This window comes from Serinus canaria, chromosome 1A (genome assembly GCF_022539315.1).
Source record: "Serinus canaria isolate serCan28SL12 chromosome 1A, serCan2020, whole genome shotgun sequence".
NCBI lineage: Eukaryota > Metazoa > Chordata > Aves > Passeriformes > Fringillidae > Serinus > Serinus canaria.
In genome coordinates this window covers 12,072,446-12,093,195 of record NC_066314.1, presented here as the reverse complement: position 1 = coordinate 12,093,195, position 20,750 = coordinate 12,072,446, and the positions used below count along the sequence as shown (strand labels likewise).

Genomic DNA, 20,750 nt, shown 5'->3' with positions numbered 1-20,750 from the left:
TGTAGTCAGGTCTACAAATCTCTCAATTAGGCTGAAGGCTTTTCTATCTACTTCATTTTTATAACCTCTGTGTGTGTTATAAGTCAGCTATGTGCAAGATATGCAACTGATTAAGTGAAACACTGAGGAAGGACTCAGGTTAACTCTTCATGCAGGGTACAGAACTGCTATTGCACACAAATGCTGCTGGTGACTTTTGCTGCTACTGTGCTAGAAAATCATTTTTCCTTAAAGTTATTTCAGTTCCTTAAATAAAAAAAATATGTATTAGTACAAATGAGATGCTTAAACAGGTTCTGATTCTTTCTAGATTTGTTTCCCAAGCTCTATCATTTGAAGGGGTGATGATTTCTGAGTGCTGGAATTAATGGAAACTCTCATTATCTCCGACAGACTGTTTTTCAGAAAGCTCAGTTTTTCAGCCATTTCAGAGAGCAGCATCTTTCTAATTAAGCAATTAGTTTTTCTGACTCTTTTGGGGGTTTAAAGGTCTAGTTTAAAAAATCCCATCATTAATTTTTGCTTACCTTCAATGTTGGCTGCTGAATGCAAATTGTGTATTGACTTGTACAGAAGGAAAAGTAGTGATTATAAATATTGGCTACATTTCTCTTTTAGGGTCAGTGATGGAGTGTAAGTGTAAGGCCATTTGTACAAGGTTCTTCAGGAGCTAAGCTAAGAGAGTTGAGTGTTAGCTACAACAGAGGCACTGCTCTCCATTGTGGTCTAGAAAACAATTGCCAATGAAAGAATTACTAAAAAGGCATCTTCAATATGTCAAGCTGCTAAAACTGGAAAGCAAAAAAAAAAAAAAGCACTGAGGGGAGTCAGGTTAAACATTGGCAGGTCCTGCCTTGTGAAAACTGTTTCTTTTACTTTTGGGACAAATTCTTTGCACTGAACACAGGAAAAACTAAGAGAGTCCTCATCAAGAAAACTTTCCATAGATACTATTCACTGAGTCACTGTCCAGGCACAATTCTGACTAAGAACTTCATTATTTGGCTGTAACACAAAATTTGTGCAAAGAAAATTAGAATGTGAAAAAAAATTATAATGCTTGTATCTTTTATGGAGGCCAGAAATTAATAAAAAACTTAAGCCAAATAAAGTGGGCTAGGGAATCCAAGAAGATTTCACTTGATGTGCTCACTTAAAATATCACAAAATTATATCTGAATGAAATTTATGCTGCCTTGAATTTAGTCCCACAATGTTACAACAAAAATGTTTTCTTTCTCTTTGCTTGCTAGCCTTTTAAAATGCTGTGTTTCTTCTTACTCTAGTTTTCACATAGCACAACCCATGACCTTGGCAATAAACCAAGCTTTTTTGCTTACACTGTGTTGCTAAGGCTTGCAGTTTTCTCTTTCCCATGAGATAGATAAATTGGGCATTTTAATTTTTGTAATTTCTGAGAGCTATAGTAGGAAAAAAAACCTATGGTTTTAGATGTTTGCTGTATTTAAGCATGTAAAATTCATGCACATATAAAATAAATACATTAAATATTAAATACATTTCCTAGTCTTAAAAATTTACTTGATAAAAGGAAACCTATCAGTCTGTTCTGTAACAAGCTATTGTTTGTATGCTTTGGCTTTATATTATACATTTTATTAGCATATAGGAGAAGTCATACCATGATCTCTGTCAACTTAGGCTAAGTATTGGTTTGAACATACAACAGAGAGCACAGTGTTTCATGTACAACTAATCAAAAAGTAATCAACACCCATATGCTGTGTTAAACAAAGAAAAATTGTAAAGCTCATGTGTTTTCCAGAAGTCTGTGCTGTGAATCTCTCTTGCTTTTCCTGTCTTGCTGTTTAGTGTTTAAACCTTAGAAGGTGCACCTTAGATTTGCACTACAAAAGAGAATTTTCCTTTCTGTTTATTCAAAGGACAGCAGAATCCTGCCCTTCAAAGCAGAGAAGAATTTCTTACAATAAGGATTGACATATACTTAAGGGAAACATAGTGGAGAAAAGATACAATAGAGCCATAGTTTCTGATATATTTGTGTTTCAGGTATGACAGACTTAATCAAAATGGAAGTTTTTCCCTCAGTGTTGGTGCCTTTTTCTTCTGTTGCTTCTTCAAACATAGACATTAAAAGTCTAATGTTTGGAGAAGTTTATTATACTTATCCTGAGCCTAATTCTCAACTGAAAATTGAAAACTGAACAAAAGTAATCACTGCATATGTTCAGATTTTGATATTGCATAGAAAGTTCTACATTTTGCATGGAAAAATATGCCTAGGAGAACTTGTGAACACTAGCTAGAAAAAGGGAATTACTTCATGTCATGTTTAAGTTGCATGTTGCTTAAGTGTCTTGCTAAAGAAGACCATTCATTATTAAAAGCAGATATACAATGAAAAGGAAGTAAACTTCAAGCATATGAGGAACTGGAGGCATGATGAAGTTTCTGTACTTTTCTCATTAGGGCTCTGTCTATATTGCTCTTACTCTCAGAAAATACATAACATTAAATTAAAACCCCACACAATTGCATTTTCAATACTAATTTTTTCACTCTAATTTTAGCATTCATCCTTTTACATTTTAGAAAATATTTCCTTTATTCAAAATTTTTTTAAACAACACACACTTTTTAAGTGTCAATAATATTCTTTATAGTAGAAGGACATCCGGTTTTGTCATTCTTGAAGTACTCGAGATTAGTTTCTTAAAATTATAGAAAAGGTAAAAGAATCTTAGAAATGCAAATATTTGAGACATTTCTTTAAAGAAATAAAGCAACCATGCAATGACAGAGCAAAGATTTTGAGTTCTTTGAAAGAAAAATTGTTTAAAATCCTTGTGAAGATTCTCTTTTTTCTAGCTATCCTTCCATCCCTCATTGTTTTGCCTCATGTTTTGCTACTCTAAAACTCATTGCAATAGGGACTTTAGCATTTAAAATTGTGAGTATGGTGAATGTGACCATGAATGCAGAGATAATGTTACAAAAATTTTAGATGACACTCTAAAATTATTTACAATATATGCAAGGGATCTGAGCTTCTATTACAGAGATGTTAACATTAGCACATAGGACCAAAATCTGTCTTAGGAAAGCAGACTCCCTGGAACTGCTTGCATGAGTTAGAGAAGCAGTTCTAGTCACAAATTTTATTCTTACACTCTCCATGTGTTTGTTAAAATGTCTTGATTTCTCCCCAATGTCTACATGACAAGGTTCTGGCAGCTTTGCTCTGAGGGTGAGTCTGAGAGCCTGCAGCTGCCCCACTTCCCTCCTTCCAACACAAGCTGCTGATGCAAATGACCTGGACCACCCATATTCCTGGGACATTAGAAAAGTAATTTGGTATAAAAGTATTAGGACATTTGAAGAAAATGTCTTTAATCAAACAGGATTTAGACAGAAAAACATAGCAAAGAATAATAAAATAAGCTTGGTTGACTCCTGAGTTACATAAAGCATCCAGGAACAAAAACAACCCTGACACAGGCTCAGGCAAGCTTAATAGCAGGGGTGAGTTATATGAAGTGTAATAATGAGAAAGAAAAAAAAACAGCCTGAAACAAAACAAATAGGTACAGTATTTTAAAAATAGGAACAATTCTGAATTGCTTCTGAAATCAAGGGTAAAAGGATGTACAACATACACAGAGAAATATTCTCTGCTTCTCCACTTTCTTCTGCAGTGACTGTCATGGAGCTACAGTTTGTGGTAATTGGGATGGGGCTGTGGCTGAGCCTCATCCCCAGTGGGCACAGCTGTGAGCAGCACTGCCAGCACTGAGCCCTGGAGTGCCCAGGGGCACTGAGCAACCTCCACAGGGAACAGAGGGCACACAGGGGCAGGGCATGAACATGGGGGTATAAAAGGTTGGGCTAAAGAACACAAAGGGCAGATGCTTGAAGCCTTTTGGTGTAGTGTTGTTCTGTATGGGCTGGTGCTTGAAGCCTTATGGTCTTGTATGGTGATGCTCTGTGTTTGTGGCTGTCTCAATTACAGTGTGTGCTGTGACACTGTCATGCATGAAATTTTCTGCTGTAATTATTTAAGGCCCCATTCTTCTTCTGGATGAGTTGCTGGTGTGTGTAGTTGCTGTTTGAAGTTGGGAATGCTTTGCAATGTCTAGGTACTCCAGAGTAGAGGTTATATGAATGAGTAAACACTCAACTACATTTTAATTTCTTATGTGTTGATGATCTTCAGACCTGGACTGGTCCTGAAGGCCAGGCTGCAACATAAATATTCACTAATATTTTAAAAATAAGTTTCTAAGTAGGGGAAGAAGACCCTGCCCAAACAAAAATGGTATTTTAACTTTCCACAATAATCTAGAGCAAATTTTTAGCACTCTTAGTGGGATTCTGAATCTGCAGCGACTTGAACCCATAGTCTGGCTTTGCTTTTTGGTCTCTTAGAAAATTAGGCCATTAGGACTGAGGAGCAGCCTTGTAACAGTTAAGAAAAATATATCATTGGGTCTAATAGATATAACCAGCTACAGACTGCAAATGAATTAGTTGCATTTGATTTCCAAAGGAAAGGATGTGACAAATCACACACATTTCTAAGGCAGGGAAAAGAAAAAGTTAAAGTATATTAAAATGGGCTCCCAATTCCCACTTGTTTAGGAGACTGGAGAAAGAGAGCATTTCATCTGGAGACTTAGAAACTTAATGCTACATAAAAATAAGAAATACTAAAATAGAGTCATTGTCATCAATGCCAGATGTGCCAGCACCTGGAGTCCCAATGCAAATCAGCTGCATTAAAAATACACAACAATATTGAAAATCAGGCTTGATGTTGTTACAGGATATCTTGTTACAATGGAATCTCTTTCATTTGGACTGTCTCAAGAAACATTGGCAACCATAGTTTGTAAACCATCACCTGGTCTAACCACAAATGGTGTTAGGTATGGAAATTGAATTTTATGGCATGTGTTATACAGAGGGATTTCTACACTGCCAGAGAAAAATGTCCCTATAGTTCCTGAAAACAGGTCTGGCCCACCATGATATTAACTCAGGTATTACAAACAGTACAGCTACACTGGCTTACCCATTTCCCAGGAGGCTTTTACTATGTGAATCTGAACTTTGTCATGACTCATATGAATTTTTAATAGCAAAATGAATCTGCATGGTAGGAATTGCTTTTTTCTCTTCTAGTGTTCAATCCATGACACTGGTGCCTGACTGTAGCTAATCTGTGCAGAAATCTGAGCATTTTAGAGGATAAATTGAATAATTTAATCGTAAATGGCTCAGGCATAGATGGTGGAAGACACCTCTTAAGAGCTGTCCAAGGACTGGAGTAATTTTGGAGTAAATCTGTTTGGTTTGGAGTATGAACAGGAAGTAACATCTGTATATCTCTGGAACACAAAGATACATCACAGATGCTGACCTTGAAGGTTGCAAACAGATATGTGGACAGAAGTCTCAGAAGAAGTTGGAAATACCCTAGCACATGGTTATTGTTAGTGAGAGACAATACATTCATATTATCTGCAGTAGAAAGGCAGAGACTTTCAGCATGAGAATATAAATAATGAAGAGTTATTCCTTGGTATGTCATAGCCTCAGGTGGCTTTTGTCTCAAGCAAGTGAAGACCCTCACCAACTGGTACAGTCAATAGTCATTTTCTTACCCACAGAAACCATGGTGAAATTATAATAAATGATGTTCTGCAAATGTCTGTAAGGCCTTATGATATAAAGTAACAGAAAAAGAACAAAAATGTAAAAATTACTTGAAAAAAATAGCTGTTACAGAGGATTAAGAAGTTTCTTTTTAAATTGTTTTCAAAATGGAAATGACAATATGCTATAGAAGAGGGGCTGGACAAAGTCTTCCCTTTCTCCATAGCAATGGAATATGCATCCAAGATAAGGAGTAATTTCTTGGCACTAAAGGAGAAATAGGTTTTTGGAGAGTAGGTGATCCTAGAATGGGTGATCCTAGTCTGTGGGTTGCACAGTATTTGTTTTGCCAGCATCTGGTTCCAAGAGTTCCAATATGATAGCTCCAACCATGTCTTCCATAAATGTGAGGAGATTTAGTATAGAAGATGAAATTTTCCAGAAATAAGTCATTATCCTGGATAGTGATCTCTGACATTCATCAGGGAATAAATCAGGAAATCTAATAAAAGTAGTGCTAATTGATGCCTTTGTATGTATGTTAGATACAAAAATAATAGTTTAAAAATTCATATGGATTAGGCTTTCTGCATAGAGATTGTTTGAAGAGGTTTCTTTTTGGAAACATGAAAGTTTCATAGCTTTTAATGTAATTTCCTAATGACATTCCTTTTTTAATCAATGTCCCAATGACATTTCTTGTCTTTCAAGTCTTCACTATTTTTCTTACATCTGTAATTGTTAACAAAATGCCTCAATGTATTGATTTCCATTTATAAAAAGTTTTTCTGTGATTTAATATCACTTTAGTAATACAAAATGATTATAAATTAACTTTGAAATGATAACAGCATTGTCACATAGGAAAAAACATTTATTATATTCTTTAGTATTTCATTAGGAAGTGCATTAAAGTGGTGCCAGTTTTAAGTAAAGAAAAATGCAAGAACAAAGGTGTGTCCTTGAGATCACACCTATCAGACCATGAGTCTTTGCTGTAAGAAATTCAAGTTCTGGCATAAAGCCATTTTAGGTTTAAGCACATAACTATTTTATTGTCTTGAATAGGAGTACTCTGGTCAACAAAAACTTCAAATCTGTGGATTTTCACAAAGCTGTTGAAAGTAACATTCACCAGACAACTGCGTCTGCTGAGAAAAATGCAAAGTTTTGTGTTTTCAGAAGTAGCCAGGATTGGAAACTTCTTTCATTGTTCCATTTTTTGTATCTGTTCAGCTTGTGAGATTTCAGGAATCTGCAAAATGTGAACTCCAGCCGCACTCTTCCAGCATTATCATACAGTGTCCACATCTGGGTTCCAGACACCATCTACATGTGCTTGTTTTTTCAGGATGATACTTCCTCTCTGCCTACAATTAGGCAGTGCTGTTCACAGTCTAATTGTAGATAATTTATGAACCATATGGAATAAAGGGATAACTTTTTTTACCAGTAAAGTTTACTGATATGAAGTACAGAGATATTCTGCTGTGATTATCAAAATTAGTTGTACAAAATCAACATTTAATTTTCCTTCAAATTAGAGCATTTAGGATCAGAACATTGCCCAGTTTCCTGGTGGAGAAACAGTAAAAATCACAAAGCATCTCTAGATCCTTTTGCAGTCCTAATGAAAATCCTTATTGTCTTGAATAAGGGGGCTGTTCATACACTTTTGAGTGTGACAGCACCATTTCAAATGTTGTCTTGTAGCCATAAAGCCCTTAATGGTAAGGCAGTAATTCTAAGACATTTGGTCTTAGCAAGTAGTATTTTATTCTTCCAACAAAAAAACCCAAATAAACTAAACCAAACAAACAACACCACCCCCCCCCCCAAAAAAAAAAAAAAAAAAAAAAAAGTGAAATTTCTTCCACCCCAAATTTTGGGGAACTGTAAAAGTGTTTTACTGGTGGAAGTATTTCACAACACATTACCTTTCTTCAGTTTCTTTGTTTCTCAAGAGGTAGGAAAACAGATTTTTTTCCCCTTTCTCTACTAATTTTTCGAGATTTTTATGGCATAGAAGCCCTTGGCTGCCATGGAAAAATATTGGAACTTTCTATATCATGATGCAAAAACTTCAGAGACAATGGGATTCAGGTAAAACTTTGCCTTTTTCTTGGTGTTCCCTGGAAGCCCCCCTAGTTCATTAAATTAACCATATCCAAAACTGATCTTTTATTCTCCATGTCATCCTTAATTCTTCATAATGCCATTCTACATCAAAAATCCCCCCCTTTCATTCCTACAGCTCCATATGCCTGAGATCTGTTCAATTTTGCCTTGAAAAGGGTGAAGAGGGGGCAATTTTTTGCTTTTACTTCCATGCAGAACCTAGTGGGCATGAAATCAACTTGGTTTGAAAATTCAGAATGAAGAGGAAATTACTGTTTCCATGTATGGTTAAACTGTGAAATTCCTCATCCTTATCACAGGCTGCTTGAAGTTCACCAAAATCCTTTTGGAGATTTGAAAAACTCAATATGATTGCATAGATTTACTTTGGTTTTGTATTTTAGTTTGTATTTCCAAACAGTATGAGAAATTATCCCTAGCAGGTAACTTTACAGCAGCAGAAAGAACCATCTATCATCTTGTTAGGAATTGGCATCCAAATAAAAGCATTTGTTTTGTAATTGAGAATTGTTCCTAAATATACAGAACAGAAATGCTTAAATAATAAATTTTTAATGGTATCAATTTCATGCCCATAAACAGTTGCAGATCATAAGGCTGCAGGTACAGCCAATGCCATCACACAATCCCAGTCCTCAGCTTCTACATTTTTTCCATTACAAATCTTCAACATCCACCATTTTATAGCCATATATTGTAAAAATGAGTCAGTCGTTGTACCACAAGAGCTACATCTGGATTGAATCTTGTTGCTCAGCGTACATGTCAGGCCATTTGCTTTTCTAGAAATAATTCTGACTCCTCTTTCATGAATGTTCTGTGTAAAGTTCCATGCTTTTACTAATGACCAAGCATGTACATCTTGTGTACCTCATGGAAAGTCATGTGGTGCCAGTGCTGCTGCTCCCAGAGGAGAATATTCACTTCTGTGCTGTGCCATGCTCATGGCCAAGAAGCTATTTCAGGTGTCTCATTACACAAAGTTCAAAAAAAAAGCCTGTTAAAAAGAAGTGTTTCTGCTTTCCCTGTGTGCCAAATGAATTTGAACTTTTTTGTGGAAAAAAGCAGCAGCAGGGAGTTGCAGAAGGAAGCATGTAGGAGTTGCAGAAGCCCTGTTTTCATGGATCTAGGGAAGGCAGGAGAAAGAAGAGGGGATACAGAGTAACTCAAACCAAAATGACAAGTCATTTTTGGAAATTGAATCAAAGGATATGAATTTATGGAAAATTTGCAGAGGGTGATCCCATTGTAATCCCACTGCCTGTTCCTAGGTACTATAACAGAATGTAAACACTTATGAGATCCCATATTTTGAAAACAGGATCCTTGTTCATTCATAACTCAGATGATGCTCCCTTAATGAACAGCAGTTTAGTATTCGACCTTTTCATTGATGTTTGTGTGTGTCCTCAGGCCTTATTTATGCAGAACTAAAATTGAGCAATTAAGTTAGAAAATTATATTTACTTCATATGACATTTGACTTTTTATAGTAACTAAATGTCTTGCAAACATAATTTATCCTCACAACATCATCTGTTATTTTCTCTCTAGATACAGATCCAGGGATACAGAGATGAAGTCAGCAAACAAAGCTCCATCTCTTTTGATTGCAAATACAATTTGAATGCTATTTGCAAAAGCATGTAGGGGTAGACTTAAAGTTAAGAGTAAATTCAGAACCTAAATTTGAAGGAGATTTTAAATAAGTATGTAGACAAGCTATGCTAGTAAAAACAAGATAAACATATCTAACAGGCATTGAAATCTTGGCTCCAGCTTGTGTTACATACCCTAGCTGAGAATGTAGTGAGTAAGTAATCACATCTGAGGCCTAATTCTGAAAGAGGTGCAGTTTCTCTTGCACATGGATGAAAAATATTTAGTTGCTGGGTGTAGAATGTTTCTGTATTACAGGTGAAAAACAGCCCATAAATACAAAATTGAAATAGGAAGCCAATTAATAGAAATTCTGAATTTTCCACTTTAACAAATCCTAGATTCAAACATTGACACTTCTAATATTTTGTAAAATAAAACAAGGACCCAAAGCCGAGAAAAACTGCCTTGATATAGCTGTACCAATAGACAAAAAGAAAATTAAACCAGAGTGAAGATATAGACAAAAATCTTAAAAGTACGGTCTATGAAACAGATTTCAGATCTGATAAGTTTCTTTGCATCTATTTAAGTAAGACTTATGAAAATCACACAGAAATACATAATCTTCTGTCATAATAAAAATAACAATTTCTAGTGAACAACCCTATGTTATTGTGTGAGCTTCTGTGTAACATGAGGAAAAATTAGCTGTGTACTAGTGGCTGATTACTGCAGAGGTAATTCTCTCAGAGTGATACATATATAACATTTGTGCATAACACATACATGCATTTCTCTGTGTGTGCACACATTTTATTTATCCATGTGGAGCTTAGCTTTTTTACCTCAGGACTAATTCTTGAAAGCTTTGAAAAGCTTCATGCAACCAGTGGTTTTTATTCAATCTACTACATGTACTCCCTTGTTTTCCCTGTAGAGGTAAAATTGCTCTTCCAGTAAATGACAAATTACTCTGGCCTTAGGCCAAGATTAGCAGGCTGCAACCTAGCTCGGTGACACATTTAAGGCATGTCACCAGGGTTTGAGGCTGGACATGACAGAAGAGGAGAGATTCTGACTGGAGCTAAACCTCTGGTAGAGCTGCAGGCTGTCCCGTGATCTTCATGTCATGGAGGTGAAGAAATGTGATTTTAGGCATCGCTTTTCAAGAGGTTTCCAGATAAGGTTTTAGTAGAAGGTCTAACTTCTCTTTGTAAGCCTAGAAGTGATGGTTTTCAGGCTTGGAAAAGATTCAGGCTGAAAGGTAAAAAAACTTTCTGAGTGCAAAGGAGAAAAGTGTATTTTAAGAATCGAAGTGACCTTTCACAGGAGTTCAATTGTTATTTCCCAAGACTATCAGCTTTACAAAATAGATGAAAAAGCTAATATTTGAGTTATAAAGGGGCTGGAATCGGAGTCAGTAGTATCTGCAAATGTTTATTCACTCTAAAAGCTAGGATAGTAGTAGACAGCCAGTATCCCAGTTAACTGGCCTGAGCTCCACAGAGCAAATCAGAGCCCAGAACTCTTGAGTGGCAGTCCTGAGGTTCCTATCCATTCCCTTCCAAAAAAAAAAGTGATTTCTTCAGACGCAGTTTTCTGTTCATTTAAAAAAGAAGAAGTTGTTATGCACAAAACTGGGCATTTGCAGAGAGCAGTAGAATGGATTTGTTTGGGCCTGGTTCTTTAAGCTCAACATTTTTCCTTCTGGGTTGTGCTCAATTTAAAGAACCCAAATTCAACATACAGTGGTTTAATACATACAGTGGAACTTAGATAAATGTTAGTCTAATGAACCCACAGCATAATATATAAACAATTGAAAATAGCCCCTTAATGCATTTCTTCTTTTTCTAGTGACATTCCCAGTCCATGGTAGAATGACTTCACTACTAATGAAGGGTACCTAGAGAACTGAAGGGTCTGAAGTGGATCAAAGGATTGATGTGCAAGCATTGTAACTGAGCTCTGCAAGGGCACAGAACAGCTGGAACACTGCCATGCCTCTTGCTGCCCCCAGCTGACAGATGAAGCTGTGAAAACAAAGGCATTTCACTGCCACAGACTGACATCTGTCAGCATAGGAGGTTGCCCAAAGGTACGGACAAGAAATAGGGTGATAGTTCTGGGATTGCTAGTGCAAAGAATTACTTACTATTTCATCCAGAAACTTGACCTGCTGGCATCACTCAGCAGCTTTTCTGTGAGATTTAAGATTTGAGACTTGGCTCTTGGGAGTGTTTGGCATTCTTCCAATGGCTGCAGTTAGAGTAGAAAGGTGTCCACACTGTACCAGGTAAAGGTTTTTCTCTCCAGGGACTGATGTCTAAACAAGGGTGAAGAGAGAAGAGCTTTCACATTATATATAACTTCCTGCAACTACTCTCCCAGGTTCTGCTGTTTTGGGTGCTTTGAAAGGATCGTGGCTTTGTTTTAATTAGTTTTTATATTGTCATGCTTTTTTTTTTTCCCCAGTGTTTTTTCTGAACCCAGGTAAAGCACAAACTGGGCATTAGAACTTAATACCTGTGTCTTAACACAGCAATGCAGTGGCTACTTTGAAATAAAAGAGGTGCCTAAAAGGTGAAGCAAGCACTCAGGGTTGAAATTAAATTATTTAGATGAAGATTCATCTGTAGTGAAACTTAGTTCCTCTTTACCATGAACTTCTATTACAGGATTTTTGCTTCTTGTCTTTCCTGTATAATTTCTCTTTGACTAAAGCCTGGTATCCCAATAATCTTTTTGCTGTATCTGAATGTGTGTTCCCTTTTGAAATTATGCTGTTATGAAAGCCTATATCCCTTCCCTGTACTTTCTGACTTAACAGCTCTGGCTTTTGTTTAATTACTTATGCAGTTTTAACTTTTTTTAACAGCAAAACAAAATACTTGCTTCATTTTGAAAATAAGCATGCAAACAAAATTTTTAAATGCTGATTTCATTTTTTGTTTAAATTTTATGGGAAAAGTTATAATGTTGCTTCTGTCATTATCACAAGGCAATGAACAAGTTTATTACTACTTTTGGAAGTGTTTATCTTGAACATCCTTTAAAATGTTGCCACTCAGTGAACCAGTTTTCCTCATTTTTTCCCCATTGAAACACCCATGTCCTATTTCCTCCCACAATAAGTCTGCAGCCATCTCTTGTCCCTGCCTTCCTCCTCACCAACACCCATCTCCATAACCCCTGACTATTTTTCCAGTTCTCCACACACCCCTTCATTCCCTGCAGTGGCTGAACACAACCCCTGCTCAACTAATTTGAGATTATTTGGCCAACTAATTAGCCAGCCCTAAATTTAGATTTTCTCTGATCAAGTTGTTTGCCTTCCAAGTGTACATGAATTTCTCAGCCTCTAGGCCAAAGCTCACTGGCTGTGTTTCAGATCTGGGAGGCCACTCTCTATCTCACACTAGCCCTTGGTTTATATCTTACAGATATTACTGTACACCATTAATTATTATTTACATGGCTCCTAATCTCCTGTGTCCTTTGGGTTTAGATAGATATTCAGCTATTTTTCCACGATGTGTGGAAAAATAGCTGAATATCTATCTAAACCCAAAGTGCTAATAGAAGTTGTGTGCAGAGGTCTTCCCAAAGCAGTTGAGTATGTACTGCTGCCATCAGTCCTGTCTCACCAGCATATGACATACCAACACAGGAAAACAAAAAACAAACAAACACCATAAAATGTCAGTAAACACATTTATGCTGGCAGCTGGGAGATTTTTTGGTTATCACAGCAGTGAATTATGAAAGAGTTTCTGGGAAGGGGCCAAACTGTTAAGGGATGTTAGTATGGCTCTTGGTAAGGGAATGGACTGGGTCGTATTTTGCAGTTCCTGCAAATGGGAAAAATGAGTCAACTCAGTGACCCAGTAATCCCCTTCCAACACTTTGTTCCTACCTGATATCTTTTCTTTAAACACTTTTAAAGCCAATCTGTTAAATGCTAATACCCTGCTATTTTCAGAAAAGAACATGGAGACTCTTCCACATAAACCTACCCATAAGTTTACAAGCCTTTGACTTGAATCCAGCTTGCAGCCCCATAAAATGAGATGGGTACACCTGTGCATGCTAAAGTTAATGGGTCTTACAAATCCTTTGGCAATCTGTAGTGTAAATTGAGGGTATCCAGCTGCTAAGTAAAAAAATATTTTCCACTCAGAAACTGTTTAAAAATGGTCAGGAGATGAAAGTTGGAATGAACCTGTTCTAAAGGATATATGTTACTGTGTCCTGTAACATCAGGGACCTTATTTTAAGGACAAATAATTTTATAATTAATATAGTAATATTAATATATAATATTAAAAATTAAATTAATATAGAAATATATGCACAATAAGGATATTTTGAATGTGCTATGCATGTTACTCTAAAATTAGAAGAGTTTAATCACTTTAATCCTATATTCTGAGGCAAATCAATTGTCTTTCAACAAACTCCAGTGACTTCAGTGGAGGTGCTGTGAGTCTCCATGTCATGGCTCTGCATGCCTAAGGCAGGTACAAGTCATTTTGCAAATGCTAATTGTATAAAATATTCAGCAGTTCTGTTCTGAGCCTTATCCAGGGAATGAGCCTGATTCAAGGGTAATTCTTATTTCATAAGGAAAAAATGAAGTAGCTGAGGAAAATATTCTATACATGAAAATATACAGCAAGAACTGAAAATAAATCTCTGATTAAATGAATTGGTCTTTTAAATAGCTAAGTTCTGAAGATACAATGGAATGAACAATGAATTCTGTCATTCAGTCCTCTAAAGGGAATAGGATCCAGTGCATGACAAATGTAGATTTTTCTAAATGCATCTGATACCAGTTACTAACTTCAGAGTCAGCAACTTTTTTTTAAAATAAGAATATGAATATACTTTAAAATATTTTTATCTATTTATTAATCTATTGCAGATCTTAATATTGAGCATATAAATAGATCTGGAATAAGCAAAGCACATGTACATTGCTCCAAATACCAGGAGGACTGTCATAGTGTGCTAAATTTTGTTCCACAACCCCAGGCCCCAGCTTTATCTTGCTGCCTTGTCTCTTACAGAGTCTCATGAGACTGGCTGTTTAGTACAAGTAAAATCCTCATCTCTCTGTCACCCCACTCCAGTGATTTTAATCAAATGTCTTTGACAGGTTTTTACTATGTGCCCTCTTGATTTTTGGTCCTGACTGAACAAGGTAATTAAAGTATGTGCATAATGTATTCTTGACTGTTCCCACTGAGGTCAGTGGAGCAATTATTAGCTTGCATGGCTGCTTATGTACCTTGAAGACTGTGTGTCATGTTTTTCTCAAATGCAACTTCCAGCATTAATGGCAATGAGTATCAGTTCCTGAAAAATGGACTTGGGAGGTGAAACTAAGGACCTGTGCTTCAGAGCTAAAAATACCAACCACACATTCAAAAATCTTGGTGTGAGACACTCATTGGTAACAGAGAACTGAGTTTAAAAAGTCATACAAGTGCATCTTCATAAGTTAGAGAGAGCAATGCAATAGCACAAATACTAAAGGCTTCTATGTGCTCCATGCACATATATGGGTGGGAAAGTTAGACCATTCTCAGTAGGTGAAAAAACCCCACAATGTTTAAAACTAGACTGCAATCACAGTTAACCAATATCTAATATTAGAAAGTGACAGTTTCTGTGGAGCCTCTTGCAGAGAGTCAGAATTCTGCTGTGCCAGAAACCTTACTTCAATTTTAAAATAAAGTTTTCCTGCCAATCAGACACTAAAGTTGTGCTCTGGGCATTTTTCTTTTTTCATCTATTCAATAATCTTCTAAATTCTGCATGTCTTGTTGCTTCATTTACAGGTGATTGACACAAGTATCCAACACTTGGCTGCAGCCTGCCACTATCTCCCCTTCTTGGACATCTCAGGTTGCATTCCTCTTACTGACAACACCTGAAATATCTTTGGAAAGGCTGTGAGCAACTCCAGATTCTCACGACAGAGTACTGTAGAAAAATTACCAAGAAAATATTTCCTAATCTTACTTCAGAGGAGGTTGCAAACCCCAAAACATGAGGTTCTTTTCTTCACTGGCATCATGGTGCCATGCTAGGTATCTGGCTTAGCCCATCTATCTTCTTTATTTGGGGGGTGTCCCCATTGGTGCCTTAGGACTGCTGTGGTCTGGCAGGGTTATCTGCATGTTCCAGTGTCAGCCAGAAGTGAGCAGATACAGATTCCATCTCTTTATGGCAGACAATGCCCTCTTAGGGACGTTTCTGCTGGCAAAGGACACTACCTCAAGGACACATGGGAACAGGAATGAGAAAACCAGGCTGGGATTAATGCTGTCAGCCACCTCACTGTGCTTGAGCTCACTCCAAGGGTCTGTGGGGGCCTGTTTCCCAATGACTGAATGTCAATATATGGCAGTAGATTTGTGCCTGGGCTCAAAACACAGCACGGTTACAGAAAGGGAGTCAAGCTATGGTGCTGTTACCACCTTCCCAGGCTGGGTTTTACTAACCAACCTCTAAGAACCTTCTCTTAAAATTCAGTCTGAACTTCCCCTGACATAGCTTGTGCCTTATCATTGGTCAGCACTTCCCTGTGAGCCTCCCCTTCTCCAAGCTGAACAAGCCAAGTGACATAAACTGCTCCTTGTAATTCTTGTTCTCAAGATATTTCACCATCTGGGTCACCTTTCTCTGGATGGTCTCTAATATTTTAATGTCTTTCTTATATTGTGGTGCCCAAAACTGCCCCCAGCACTGGAGGTGAGGCTGCCCCATTGCAGAGCAGAGCAGGACCATCCCCTCCCTTGCTCAGCTGGTGATGCTGTGCCTGATGTCACCAGGACACGGTGGCCCTCCTGGCAGCCAGGGCACTGCTGGCTCATGATCAACTTTCCATAGACCCAGACTCCTAGATCCCTTTCTGCAGAGCTTTTTCTCCAGCCTTTCATCCCCCAGTGTGTGTGTTTAACCAAGTTTCCCCCATCCCAGGTGAAGAATTGAGTATTTGCTTTTCAGTTTCATGCAGCTGCTAATTGCCCAGCTCTTCAGTCTGCCCTGATCTCTCTGCAGTTCCTTTCTACCCTGCAGAGTGTCTTGTTTAGTATCATTGGCACACTTTACATTTAATTTCTGCATCCAGATGATTTATAAAAACATTACAAATTGAGCACTGGTGTCTGGCCACTAACCTGATATAACCTCATTTACTGTAATCCTTTGAGCCAGTTGCTCACCCAGAGTATTATGGACTTGGCCAGCTGAGTGCTGGACAGTTTATCCAGGATACTTTTGGAGAGAGTATCAAAAGCTCTGCTAAAATCCAAACCCACCATATCTACTGGCCTCCTTTGGTCAGCTAGGTGGATGACCTTGTCATAAAAGGAAATAAAGTTGGTTAAGCAGGACTTCCCCCCCTGTGAACCTATGCTGGCTGTGCCCAGTGACTGTACTGTCTCTCAAATATTTCTCAGAATAACCTTCTCTGTAATTTCACCAGGCACTGAAGTGAGATTGGAAGGCCTGTAATTGCTGAAGCCTTCATTCTTTACCCTTCTTAAAAACTGGGAGAACTGAGTTGAGTCCTGTGAATCTGAAAAGATGTGGATTCAATGTCCCCCATCCTTCCATGGGGGTTAAGAGTATTACATAGCAGGCCCTGAACCTAGAACAGCACAGTGGCCAGATGTGCCACAGGGCCTGAAACTGGAAAGGAACTGAAGTTTAGACATGGCTGACATATCTTAAAATAGGATGGTATTTTATATTTCTTACTCTCATGAAGTTTGACTAAGTTACATATCACTATGTAACTTAGTCAAACTTCATGAGAGTAAGAAATATAAAATACCATCCTATATAGACAGCCTGTACTAGGAGAGCTCTAACTGTTCTCTGTAAGTACTGTTCTTCCTGCTAAGCCATTCCAGGGCTTAATAGCTGCTTTAGAGACCACAAGACCAATACACATACTTAATAACTCAAAAGGTATTTCCAGTGTGCTTCACACTTTCCAAATCCTCCTCTACTATTTCCCTGTCTTACCACAAACAATTCTGCTGTCATTGGTCTTATTTTCTTCACTTCTCTCAGATGTAGTTTTCTCCTTAAAATCTTCACTTCTAATTAAACACTTGTTAGATACAGAAAGTGCTTTGAAGGATTGGTAGGCAACAGTAGTAATTAAAAAAAAATTAAATTAATTCAGATTCATTTAATCTCTTAATATTTTTTGATTTACAGTTTTTCTCATCTTAAGCCACAGGGGTTTATTTTTTATCCTCAGATTACTGTTGTTGACTTGTTTATTCTGTGACTTCCTATCTCTGTTTAGAGCAGCAACAGTGTGCCAGCCCTTTCTGATTCTGCTTGCTGATCCATCTTCCTGTAGAAGTGAGATGTAATGGGAACAGAAATTTGTGCAAATTCCAATTTGTGTTGGGTGAGCCATCACCAAGGAGCAGACATGACTTCTCAGAAACCCATTTGCATTATTCTGGCCTGGGATGACCCAGAATTTTGCCTCTGCCTAAGAGTCCCATGTGCAAAGGGTTCTCCAAAGGTCTTGATTAAACTTTTCTAACCCAGCCAAGGAATTTCCCAACCAGTTATTTTTACTCTAAAGATAACCCTGGAGAGTTACACATCTTTGCAAAACAAAAAGGCAACCATGAGACACACATCCCCACCCTGTGTTATCTTTGCCCTTTTTGTCATGTTTAGAACTAGGTAAACTTTGCCAATTTTATTTTCTTTAATCTCATTTTCTGGACAGTGGGTGTTTTCTTTTCCTTGCCAGCTTCAGTCTCTAACCCTTCACACCACATATTCAGTGACAGGAAACTCCTACCCTGCACCATCTGAGTCTGGGACAACACCTACTAGGTGGATTGCTATGCAGAATAATGCAGTCCTGAACATTTTCTCCTTGTTCCTTCCAACAGGTCCAAAGACATCTCACCCTAGACTTTGCCAGGCCACAGAACATACTGGGAATGATATTCAGAAGATAAAAGTGAGTTCACAGCTAGATTCTGATATGTTCTGCGTGTTTCCCACTTTAGGAAAATCGTTGGGGTTTTTTTAATTGCAGTTCAAGGTCAATATGGCAATGATGATAAAACCTTTATCTTCTGCCAATACCTACATCAAAAGCACAGTAAAATATGCCATGATTTTAGAGTTTGTTATCTTGCAGTGGCTTTTCAACAAATCAACAGCAATGACAGTATTGTCGCTGTCACATATTTGTATAAAACAATGTGTTTCTTTCACAACCTGTGTTTTTAGTAAAGAATGCCAAGCAAAATATTCTCAGAAAAACTAAATCAGGCCCTAATTCTGTTTTCTGACTAACTCTTAAAACCATATTCAGGTTCTTAGATTTTCAGAAGGTAAGGGCTGGTTTCAGGTGTAATTTATGTTCTGAGGGTGTGAAAGCTACATTGCTGAGAAATTTCATTCCCTGTTTAAGGAGGTGGAAGAGGTCTATGTAAAAATCATATTCATCTGGAGAATTAAACATGCTAGTGGCTTAGGTTCTAAATAAGCAATAGAAGAAATATGTTTTTAGTTTAAAGCTGTCCTAAAATATCCATGGCATAATAAATTACTTCATTGTTCCAAAGGAATTCCCCATTATTTATTGTTAAACACTAACCAGTCCTAGCAGACATTTCTTAATAGACTAAACCTTGCAAGTATTGAGTCATATCTCTTGTATTGTGCACATTATTTTTCAATTTTTTCTGTTTTGATAGATTAAAATAGAAAACATGTGGAGCCACAAAGTTCTTCAAGTTTCAGTCCAATGCAGCTTCATTGGAAACAGTTATTGGTTTTCAATTATTCACTCTTTCCAGCATCAGGTAGATTTTGAGATTATATTTGCCAAAATACTGCCCTGCTTCCAGGTTTAATAAATGGTAGAAAGAAAAAAAGGTCTGTGGCCTGATATCCTGCTGCATATTTCTGTATCCAGAGGTTAATGACCTTTCAGTTAATCCAGTTTCTAACTGGTAGAAAGAATCATGGATAATCTAATCTGGAAGTACATAGTGCTGGTACAACTGATTTCTTCCGCTAGAGGAAAAACAACCTAACTCACTGCTTTCTGAAATGTAGGAAAAGGTGGTGTCAGTTTGATTTGTTTAAGACTACTCCTTAAGACTACAGGAAATCACATACTGGCATCTTTAGAGAAACACTTCTGTTCCCTGTAAAACATTCTGTGTTAACATTTCTACACGCAAAATGAGAAAGGAAACATGTCATTGACAGAGAAGCCAGCTAGTCTTGTAATTTCCCCAAACTACATCTCATCTGTAACAGTTTGGTTCCCTGAAAAGATCTTCTTAAATTATTCAAAATTAGGTGCTTCCTTCTCTCTTGTCTGCACTAAAATAAAACTGGTTACATTTCTCCTAAACTCATGACTAGGCTATTAACAAGAAACTCATCAACAATTCCTCGCACAATTTTTGCCTTTTAAACAAAAATTACATTTGGTCTTATTAGTTACAATACATTTGACATTTGGAGAAGACTTTTAATTTTTGTTTGGTTTTGTTGTTGTGTTTTCAAATGGCTGCTGTTAGTTAGAAAGGAGATTGCAAGATCTCACAGAATTTCTTAGATGTTATCCAAATATTCAGGTCTCAGGGCAGGAAAGATCCAACAAACATCAAACTGAAAATTAAAACCTCCTACACACAATTTGGTAAAAGACCAACACAATTACTCCTAAGTCTTCTGTTTAACAAGCAACAAAAATACAGTACAGTCTTCTCAGTGACTGTAATTCTCTTTTTGGACATGACACAGAGGCTCCTGGAGTGCCATGTTTCAGCCACTGAGTGCACATGAACTGGATACCCTAAAATGATAAAACTACTTCAGCTGACATGGACCTCAGAATGCTTCAGATCCCATGTACTCTTACCACATTTTGTAACCTGGAGCATGCCTGCAGAATGCTTCCTGCTTTCCCATTAGCTCCCTGCTTCCACTTGCTTAACTTCTCCTGTACTTGCACTATAAACATTTTTCCCATGTTTGAGTTTTTATTTTCCATTACTTTTTACTGTTGATTGGTTTCTGTAACCTCAGCTCAACAAGTTGGTTTTTTTTCAAAATCTCTGCTTTTCATTATGATGGACCCAGTCAAACAGGAACAGGCTCCCCAGGGCAATGGTCACAGCACCAGCCTGACAGAGTTCAAGTGTTTGGACAATGCTCTCAGGCACATGGGGTGACTCTAGGGAATGGTGCTGTGCAGGGCTGGGAGTTGGGCTTTATGATCCTGGTGGGTTCCTTCCAACTCAGCACATTCTGTGATTCTGAAAAATTGTGGAATTTCGGAACGGCTCAGGATT

General features: G+C 37.5%; 1 protein-coding gene across 1 annotated transcript in view; it reads left to right on the top strand.

Moving 5' to 3' along the window:
- FBXL13 (F-box and leucine rich repeat protein 13) overlaps positions 1-20,750 on the top strand; it is a 65,042-nt gene that overhangs the window by 39,962 nt on the left and 4,330 nt on the right. The window contains 5 exon segments of the mRNA XM_050985677.1: positions 633-706; positions 7,649-7,740; positions 11,354-11,476; positions 15,225-15,312; positions 15,315-15,387. Of these exon segments, the coding sequence (XP_050841634.1) occupies positions 633-706; positions 7,649-7,740; positions 11,354-11,476; positions 15,225-15,312; positions 15,315-15,387 (450 nt within the window).